The following is a 10,098-nucleotide window of genomic DNA, read 5'->3' on the forward strand; positions in this document are numbered from 1 at the left end:
GAGTCACTGGGGGCCTCCCGGCGCCTGGCTTTGTTGGGGAGCAGATGTGCCTTTCAGAGGACACTGCCAACTATGGGGGGACAGCAGGCTTGGGGAGGAGGAGTTGGGGTTTGGACATGTTTTGTGCTTGAGGCTATGGGAGGTCCAGTTTGGGGCCCTGCATTAGCAGAGCCCAGGAGAGGGGCTGACACTGCCCCCATGCTGGGCCCCCAGAGTTCAGGTGCAGCATGGAGCTAGTGAGCGCAGAGCACAGCGGAACTCGAGGTCCGCCCCGGCACCCAGACCTGTCCAGGTCGTGCTGAGAGCTGCAGTGGGACACTGTCATTTCCTTTGACACATAATGACTGTGACAGGGAAGATTCTGCCAAGACCCTGGTGGTCGCTTGCTCCTCTGGGCCCCTACGGCCATTTCGGAACAGGCTGACTCAGCCGCTCCTTCAGGGGCCCCTTCCCAAAGCACAGCTGTGGCTGAGTGACAGGAGCAAAACTGCCCTGCATGCTGGCTGAGAGCTGGGTCCTCGCAGGTACATCCTCCGTCAGGGCCTGACCTGGGAGCAGGTGACGGGAAGCCTGTGACTTGGGTGGGGCCCTGGAGGCGTAGTGTGGGCCCCAGCTGAGGTGTGAGTGCATTGCGAGGGTGGGCATCTCCTGAGCTGCTCTGACCCCAAGAGCCATGGCTCAGCCTGCCAAGGGGCCCTCTTGGATGGCGCACACCTTGGCCTGTTTGAGAGGCATCCCAGCTGGCCACACCTGGGACATCATGGCCACTCTAGGGCATCCTCCACCTACAGCCCCAAACAGTGCAGACCCTGAGCCCATTTAGGCTCAGAGCTGGTCGTCTCACGTGGGAAAGCTCCTTAACTGGCCCTGCTTTGCTGTCAGCCAAGCCCTCCCTCACAGGGTCACTTGAGTATTAAGTTAGCTGATGTGTGGTAGGTGCTTCAAGCAGGGCCTGACATACAGTAGGTGCAGGGGAAATGCCTGTCCCCTTCCCCCTCACAGCTGTTGTCACCACTGCTGATGGCACAGCCGAAGGATGGGAGGTGAGTATAGCTGCCTCACCGTTCACCTGGCCTGGCCTGAGCTTCCCTTCACTGTTGCCACCACACAGGGGCTTGGCGCTCTCCAGACTGACTTCCCGGGTACCTCTGGAAGCCCCGGACGGACAGACTGGGGCGCTGCGCCCACTCCCTATCCCTGGAAAGAATGGGGCTCAGGCAGGCCAAATGGGGCTCAGGCAGGCCACGGGGTCCCCAGCTGAGGTTTCACACCTGAGGCCTGGGCTCCAACGCCTTTAGCAGGCTCACTTCAGCTGCACATATACTAAGGCCTTTGGCAGCTCGTCTGCCCTGGCTTGACGCAGGACCCCTCCTCCTGCCCAGGTGACAGGGTTTGACAGTGTGGATGATGAGTCCAAGCACAGCGATCACATGTTCTCAGACAAGAGCCCCAGCCCGGACGTCTGGACCAGCGAGCAGAACCCGCCCTACAGCTACTACCTGTACTACATGTATGCCAACATCATGGTGCTCAACAACCTCCGCAGGTGGGTGAGCTGGCCCCTGTGCACACCTCAAACCAGGGGGTGCTCCTGAGCCCACCCCACAGGGCACGTACCCACAGGGCACGTACCCACAGGGCTACACACACATGCAGGCGTGCCTGCTGCCACAGATACGATCACACATACAAGGCAGCCAGACCCCATGCCTGGACACACGTCCATACACACACTCACCAACACCTACATGTATGCACGTCTGTCCCGGATATGATAGAGACACAGGACCTGCTGACACACGTTCACTAACCTCCACGCCAGTGGTGTTCACACGTGTCTATCCATTCAGCGAATCACAGCACCTGCCATGTGAAGGCACCGCCCTGGGCACGGGACACATAATAGGGAACAAAACAGATTGCATCCACGTGCTCACGGAGCTTCCATCCAGTGGTCTCACGCCCAGGCTCCCCACAGCGCACACATGGAGGCAAGGCCCATGAGGCAGGATGCTAAGCCAGCCCCTCCCCACACGTCTAGCGTCCTCCCACCCCTGCTGGGCCACGGGGCCTCAGAGCTCAGCCTCAGCCAGCGCTAGTTTGTGGGTGTGGAAGTTTTGAGGGGGACCATGATTGAAAGGAGACGGCCAGGGTTGGAGTCCTGGGCTGAGCTCTCCGAGGCAGGGGCTCTAGTTCTAGCTCTGCTGTTGCCCTGCTCGGTGGCTTCTGACATCTGGGTTTACCCCCTTTTTATAACAAGCAGGCTGGACTCCACAGTTTCTTGTGGGCTTTCCTGCTCTGAAGTTCTATGAATCTGGGCTACCAGGCCCTGGGGAAGGGGAGGAGTGGATGGAGGACTAGGCCCTCTCTTCCCAGAGATGAGGTCTCTTGGTTCTGAGGAGCTCTGGGCCTGGGCCTCAGCACCTGGGGAGAGGTTGTTTCCAGGGTGCCCTGCCTCAGCTGTGTGGACCCTGCCATGGGGGACTGTCTCCCCTGGAGTGGGCCCTGAGCTAGCAGTGCAGGCCCGTGGGGCCCGGGGCAGGTGGACCAGGGGTTCTTTCTCACCACAAGCCTCACGTCTGTAGGGAACGGGGCCTGAGCACGTTCCTGTTCCGGCCTCACTGCGGGGAGTCTGGCTCCATCACTCACTTGGTATCTGCTTTCCTGACTGCCGACAACATTTCCCATGGGCTGCTCCTCAAGAAGGTAACCGGGCCCCTGACAGATGGCTGCCCTGCAGTGACAGTCCCACCTGGGTCTGCCCTGGGGAGGAGTGGGACCACCTGGGCTCCTGCCTGTGCCCTGGGAGGCTCTGGCCAGTGATGCAGGAAGGCCGGGCCTTTTTCTGGGCTGTGCCGTCTGTAGTCTCTTGGTTTCATATTTAATTATGAAAAAAACATGGCCAAATACATCACAATTTAGATTTTCAAAAAAATGGAGAAATGGAAAAAAGTCCTTATTGCTATTACTTTAATAGAAACAGCATTATTAGCTTTTTAGTATTTCCAGTTCCCATCCTTTTCCAGAACATATTTCTAATATGCTTATTATCATAAAGAACACAGATTTTTGGTTCCTTCTTCATCCCTTATCATCACAAGCGTTTTTCTGTGCTGCTCATCCTAAAGGCTGCTGAAAGGACGGCTGCCACTTGGTTGGGCTGTGACTGATTCAGCGAGGCTCCAGCTGTTGCACAGAATCCACCCAACTTCTTGCTCGTGTAAATCATGCTACCATGAACTCTATGCATTGTCTTCTCCGTATTTTGACTCAGTTCCATAGGAGGGATATTTGTTCAAACTCCTCTCCTTCCCTGGTCCTGGGGAGGTCGAACCCTGTTTCACATTTCTGTGTGGGGTGGGTGCTACATCAGAGAACCACTCTAGCCCGGTCAGGTCCGCCCCTTCCTACCTCCGAGGAGCTGCAGTGTTTACAATCTCAACCTGAATGTTTGTGGTCAGAGCGCAAAGCAACAAGAGTGGGCATCTCCAGGACTGACCTATTGGGGTCAGCTCCTGGGGAGGGCAGCTGAGGACGTAGGTTGGGGTCAGCCCGGGGCCTTGCAGGTGCCCTTCCCTTCCTGCCCTGAGCTGTGCCTCCAGTCTGGAGCCAAGAGGGAGCGCTTAGTGGGCAGGAGAGCAGTCCCAGGGAGGGATGGGCCCTGATGCAGTAGTGAGGTAAATGTGGAGGGTGGGCCTGGGGGTCCTGGCATTGTGGAGCTCGGGGTGACTGGGGGCTCCCGCAGACACTGCCCGGATCCCTGCTTTCCCCTGGTGAATGCTTCCCCCATCCCTCCCACCCCTCGCTGGCTCTTGTTTCCTGAGTTTGGTGGTTCTTTTGCAGAGTCCGGTGTTGCAGTATCTCTACTACCTTGCTCAGATCCCCATTGCCATGTCTCCTCTTAGCAACAACAGTCTGTTCCTCGAATATTCCAAAAACCCTCTGAGGGAATTCCTGCATAAGGGACTGCATGTTTCTCTCTCCACTGATGACCCCATGCAGTTCCACTACACGAAGGTGAGGACTTTAGGGGAAGATAAGTACTGTAGGTCCTCCCACTGCCGGCACCTGAGCACACGGCTCAGCTCTGCCTTTGGGGTGGCATTGGTGGCCCACTGAAGACAAGAGGTAACTTTCTGGTGAGGGAAGTGCTCCTTCCAGGAGCCCTCGGGGTTCTTGAATCTTTGAGGATTTTTCTTTGCCTTTCATTTTCCGTTTTTGATATTCGCTAGCTCTGTGATGTTGGTAGAGCTACTTACTTGACCTCTCTGTATTTTATACTTCTTCATGTGTAAAATAGGGATAAAATTGTCCCTATGTCCACCTCTACCTCATTGTAAGGATTCATGAAGATAATGAATCAGTGTCTAATGTAGTGTCTGCGTACAGCATGTATTAAAGATGTTAGCTACCATTTTTGTTACCACTATTATTACTAGCACCCTGTGGATCTCTGGGAAACTGAAGAGGAAGGGAAAGGCGATGCCATGCATCACTTAGTGTACGAGCACGTTTGGGTGGTACTGAAAAGACCTGCCATGGATTAGTAAAAATAGAGGTGCCTGGGTCTTCTAGGACAGGCTCCAAGCTCCAAGCTTCTGGTCTCAGGACCCCTTTATATTCTGAAGAACTGAGGCCCTCAGAGAGCTGTGGTTGACATGCCTTGTATCTAGTGATACTTAACTGTGTGAAATTGAAAAATATTAACTTATGTAAAATAACACTAATAAATCATTAAATGTTAACAGACTTAGCAGTTTTTATGAGAATGACCATATTTCTGCAAACTACAATAACAAAATACTGAGAATGGCAAGAATGGCGTTTTGAAAATCTCTTTAATGTCTAGTTTGATAGAGGACAGCTGGATTCTCATCTCTGCTTCTGCAGTCAATCTGCTGTGATAAATTACTTTTATCAAAGTGTATGAAGAAAATATTGCCTCACAAAATGCATAGTTGGAAAAGGGAGGACCTTCCAGAGGCCTTGGGGACCCTCAGGAATGCTGGGACCATGTTTTCAGAACCACTGCTCTACAATACAGAGGCAATTATGTGGCAAAGAGGTGATGGAAGGGCTTGTGATAAATGTCAGACGTTTCACATCCCAGAGGACAAAGCATAAGCACAGCTCAAACCCAAATGCTTCTGGGCTAACACTATCTCACTACTGATCCTTGATCACTTCTCAGTCCTATTTAATGTTCCATCTCTGTTCTTTACTCAGATTAACTTTTATTTTGGATGATCTTAAGAAAATGTATTAAATACAAAGCAAGACTATAGAGTGGGTACTAAAAGTGCACGACAGGGAGACAGGCACAGGAGAGCAGGCTGGCATCCCCAGTCATGGGCGCAGGGCTTGGAACATGTGTTGGTCAACAGATAAATCTATAGGTGTTCTTTGATATATCTGTCTTTGGCAACCTGAGCTTTCACACAAAGATCTCCGGAGTTTGTAATTTAACGGTGGGGGGATATTGTTTTATTATTCAGGTGCCAGTCCTTAAAGAAAAATGAAATCTGCAATGTCAGTCTGATGTTTCTAGCTTGGGAAATGTGTGAAGCATTGAAATAGATAGTCTCCCATCTAACACATTTACTTTGGGGGAATCTAGGAAGCACTTATGGAAGAATACGCAATTGCGGCTCAAGTATGGAAGCTGAGCACGTGTGACCTGTGTGAGATCGCCAGGAACAGTGTGCTGCAGAGCGGCCTCTCGCATCAGGTATGCCGTGTGATGGCACCACCCCATCCCTCCTGTCCTTTCAACACACGTGTACATCGGATGCCTGCTTTGTGCCAGGCACTTTCTTGGCCCTGGGACTGGGGATGAACAGAACAAGCAGGGTCTCTGTCACACTGAAAACTCATATTCTAGGGGAGAACGCTGTGGAGACTCCTGAATTTTCATGGATGCTCTGTCACCTTTTTCAGACCTCTGCTCAAATGTCACCTCCTCAGAGAGGCCTTCCCTGATTACCCATTCTACAATAGCCACACACTTGCCCTCATTCTCCATCGTAACATTTATTACTATATGACATTGCCATATGTAGTCATGTGTTTTTCTGTCTTGCCTTCTAGAATGTAAGTTCAGCATTATATCCCTGGGGCCTAGAATAGACCCTGGCACATAGTGGGCACTCAATACTTCTTGAATAGATTGAATAGTACCTAGATTGAATAGAAAACTCTAGGGATGGGACCCAGACATCAGTAATTAAAAAAAATTTTTTTATAGCTCCCTAGGTGATTCTGACATGGAGCCAGGGTTGAGAACCATTGCTCCAGATGGTGTCTTAGGTCCCTGGGTACCTCCGCTGGGTGGTGTCACTGGTACAGGGAGAGGGCTGCATCTTGCTGCTCTTGTTGGATGCTGATACAGACAAGAGTTAAGGCTCAAGATTCATTTTGTGGGGACATGATTCCTTGGACTGGCTGTCCCCAGACACACCTGTGTGCTCTTGTCAGCTCCCGGGAGAGCCTTGCTAGTCTTCACGCCTTCATCTTGCCTTCTTCACTGCCAGCAGCTCTTGTAGTTCTTGCCTTTCTGATCAAGGAAAGCACAGTTGGAAATGAAGGGAATGAATGTGGTTGTCAGGGTGACAACCTCGAGGAGAGGGAGGCCAGGAGGGATTTTTTAAGACCTCTGTGGGGAAAGATGTCTTAATGGAGGACCTGCTTTGGAGGACTAGCCTGATTTGGTATGGTTAATGTCAGAGCTGCCATGTGGATATAGAAAGTGATTCTAAGGTATATTGTTTCATTTGTATTTCTCTTGGTCCACAGGAAAAGCAAAAATTTCTGGGACAAAATTATTATAAAGAGGGACCTGAAGGAAATGATATTCGAAAGACAAATGTTGCTCAGATCCGGATGGCGTTCCGATATGAGACCTTATGCAATGAGCTCAGCTTCCTGTCTGACGCCATGAAATCAGAAGAGATCACAGCCCTGACCAAGTAGTCGAGTACTGGACATGCATTTTAACTTTCTGGTTTAATTTCAAATCTGCTGTGATTAACAGTGTTCAAGATACCAAACTATCCTCCACGGAGAGGATGCCTGTGAAGAACTTTCAAACTAGTGATTTTTGGTTGCACTGTTCACTTTAAGGTCTAACATGCCCACTTCTATTAATATTTTTGAGTAATAGATGGTGAATCCTCCTTGGGGATCTGGGAGCTGGACACTTGTCTGTACTCATTCCTAATTTTCCAGATGTTTCTCTTGAAAGTGCTAATGCTTGCATTGTCGGGGCCAGGATCTTACGTGGTCCAGTGCCCACTGACATATGAGGGCTGTGTGGTTTTCTGCCACAGTCCTCTCTGTAGGCCCTGCAGACTAGTTGGTATTTGTTCATTTCAGCCTCTGATGGGCTGGCTGCCTTAAAATCTGTTTCAAAGCTCCCTTTCATAAAGGAGCTACTTCGAGAGAATTAGAAAACTTCCTTTGTTGTGCTTTTTTTTTTTTTTAATGAGTTTTTAAAACTTTTATTTAGCCTTCCTCCCTTTCTATTTAGGAAACCAAATATTCACATCACAACCATCGCTCCTATTTTGGGTCTTGGTTTCCTCATCTGAAAGGTGAGAGTTTGCACTAGATGAGTGATTTTCAGGTGGTGGTCTGTGAGTTCCCCTCCTGGACCACTTCAAGGCAGGGGGGTGGGCAGGGGGGAATGAGGTTCTGGGGTGCTGCTTTTACTTCTTCAAGGTGACTCTGCTTTCATCAGTTTTACATTGGGGCTTCTGTGTATTTACATTTGAACTAAGGACTTTGAAAAGCACAGGACTAGATGACCTCTGTTCCTTTTGGCTTTAATATTCTATGATTGTAGCCCAATTATCATTTTACTTATGAAGAGTTAGGGCCACAGAAATAAAGTTTGCTTAAGGTCACACAGCTCTAATAAGTAATAGGACTAGAACTAGGTTTCCCTAATCCTAATCCAGTCCTTTCCCCACTATCCCATCAGACCTCACAAATGTAGATTTTTTTTTGTCACTGTAACCTGGTGCATTTTTTTCCCCCCCAAGGTGAAATCTCACCTTTACCTAATATGCAGACTTCTTCAGAAGATATAAGTGGTCCCTGGGGCCAGGTAGAAAGCATTTTTAAAGACTAGTCTGAATTTAAGCTTTACCAATGTATTCTTCATCTGTGTTACTAGTGCCTGGTACATAGTAGGTGCTCAATAAATGTATATTAAATAAATGAATGAATTTCCTCTTTTGGCAACTTTTTAAGGATGTGTGCTTCTGGTACTCACCAAGCTGCTCAAGGACCTTCCTGTCTATCTCTGTGGGCAAATGCAGACTACCGGAAGCCCTTCTGAATTATTACAGAGTTAGAAGAACCCTATTTTTGCCTGTGAAAATGCCTACCTGACTTTAGATTGTTCTGTCCTGTTACTTTATAATGCTTATCACCTCTACTGGTCAACTTAGTACAAACAATAAATGTAGTCTTTTTACTAGGCAGACATGTGCTATCTTACAGCTAATCATGAAATTGAATGAAAACCAAGTATTTGTGCTAGGCATCCACTATTTTTTGAAAAGCCATTTGTATACTTTTGCTCTAACATAGCAAGTATTGTACAGTTTTTCATTGTGATTTTATCTGTATCAAGTATTTGTTTTTATTATTAAAGTCTGTTAGGACTGTGGCTAACTAGAAGTTTTAAACTATTTAAGGCATATCTTTAAGTTTTTAAGAATGATGGGCATCATGAAAAGCTATCAATAATAACTACTAATTTATCTGTTTACTAAGGTTCAGATATGGATGACATTCACTAGGAAAACTCAGAAATTTTGAACTGAAGCTTGCAAAGTAAGCTTTACAAAGCAAAACCCAGAAGGTAAAACTTTGCTTTTTTTCTCTAACTTCTGCTGTAACAGTTCATGACCAAAGCCTCACATGGTCATTTCCTTTTCCTTGGATATAACTTCAGTCTGTTCAGCCAACACCTGTTGGATTTTTACCTGTCCTGCAAGTTTTTCAGATACATTTTTCTATAGCACTGTGCACTGTTATTACATCATTGTACCTAACTGGCCTTTTTGGGTGGATCTCTACTTTTCTGATCACAGCTGGACTCAAAACCAATTGTATGCTAGCCCACATTTCTAAAAGAATGGTTTTTGAGGCATGTTATCCCTTGCTTACTCTAAAAGGCTCAAGTTCACATTATATGTTACTTCAAACTGCATTGTTGAAATGATCAGTATTATTGTTCTTTGCCTCAAAAAAAACAATCAAGCTCCTGGGTTGGTATTTACCAAGGCCTGTCCTGGGCCTTTACTTTCTCTTACCTTGGATAAAGCTGAGTTGAAAGCACATCCCTATGGCTTTCTCTTTACTTGTTTGAGTACTGTGTTGGTGAAACAATATTGACCTTTCTCTGGGTTTGCAGATACAACTGAAGGTGATACGTTGGTAATATACCTAGGTATTCTCTACCTGAACTACGACTGTTATAAAGAACAAGTATAGAGGGGGCAGGGTCAAGATGGTGGCGGGGGAGGACGCAGAGTTCACGTCTCCCCACAACTAGGGTGCCTGCTGGACACTGGTGGGGGACCTCGATGCCTAAGGAGACGGGAAGAACCCCTGAGCGACCGGGTAGGATGAGGGGGCAGTGAGGGGAGAGGAGAAGTGGAGGCTGGACAGGACCAATGCACCTGAGGGGTAGTTGGGAGAGGGGAGGGGTTTCCACTCCTGGAGGGACCCTTGGGGCTTGGAGGATCAAGGGGGAGCACGCCTAGTGTCTCCCCTGACCAACTGGGACCCAGGAAGCCTGCTGGGCTCCCAGGCCGGGTCCCCCGCCCTCCAAGGCCCCCTCCGGGCTGCATGGGTCCTAGGGGCATAGGAGGGAGGTGGGGACATGAGGAGAGGTGGGCGGGAGGGGCCCTCTGGGACGGGAGGATCAGGGGAGGTGTGGCAGGTGTTTCCCCCTCACCCACTTGGGGCCTGAGAAGCCTGCTGGGCTCCCGGGCCTGGTCCTCCATTCTCCAAGGCCCCCTCCAGCCCCGTGGGTCCTGGGGCATAGGAGGGAAGGAGGGGGGAGAAGAAGAGAGTCCAATGGGGAGG

At 49.3% G+C, this 10,098-nt stretch overlaps 1 protein-coding gene across 2 annotated transcripts in view; it reads left to right on the forward strand.

Moving 5' to 3' along the window:
- AMPD3 (adenosine monophosphate deaminase 3) overlaps positions 1-8,671 on the forward strand; it is a 41,287-nt gene extending 32,616 nt beyond the window's left edge. For both annotated transcript variants that reach the window (XM_007471391.1, XM_007471390.1), the window contains exons 11-15: positions 1,383-1,546; positions 2,586-2,706; positions 3,844-4,017; positions 5,618-5,728; positions 6,793-8,671. In XM_007471391.1, coding sequence (XP_007471453.1) covers positions 1,383-1,546; positions 2,586-2,706; positions 3,844-4,017; positions 5,618-5,728; positions 6,793-6,969 — 747 coding nt within the window. In that variant the 3' untranslated portion in view covers positions 6,970-8,671. The remainder of the gene's footprint in view (positions 1-1,382; positions 1,547-2,585; positions 2,707-3,843; positions 4,018-5,617; positions 5,729-6,792) is intronic.
- The last annotated feature ends 1,427 nt before the right edge of the window (positions 8,672-10,098 follow it).

This window comes from Lipotes vexillifer, unplaced genomic scaffold (genome assembly GCF_000442215.2).
Source record: "Lipotes vexillifer unplaced genomic scaffold, Lipotes_vexillifer_v1.1 scaffold6, whole genome shotgun sequence".
Taxonomy (NCBI): Eukaryota; Metazoa; Chordata; class Mammalia; order Artiodactyla; family Lipotidae; genus Lipotes; species Lipotes vexillifer.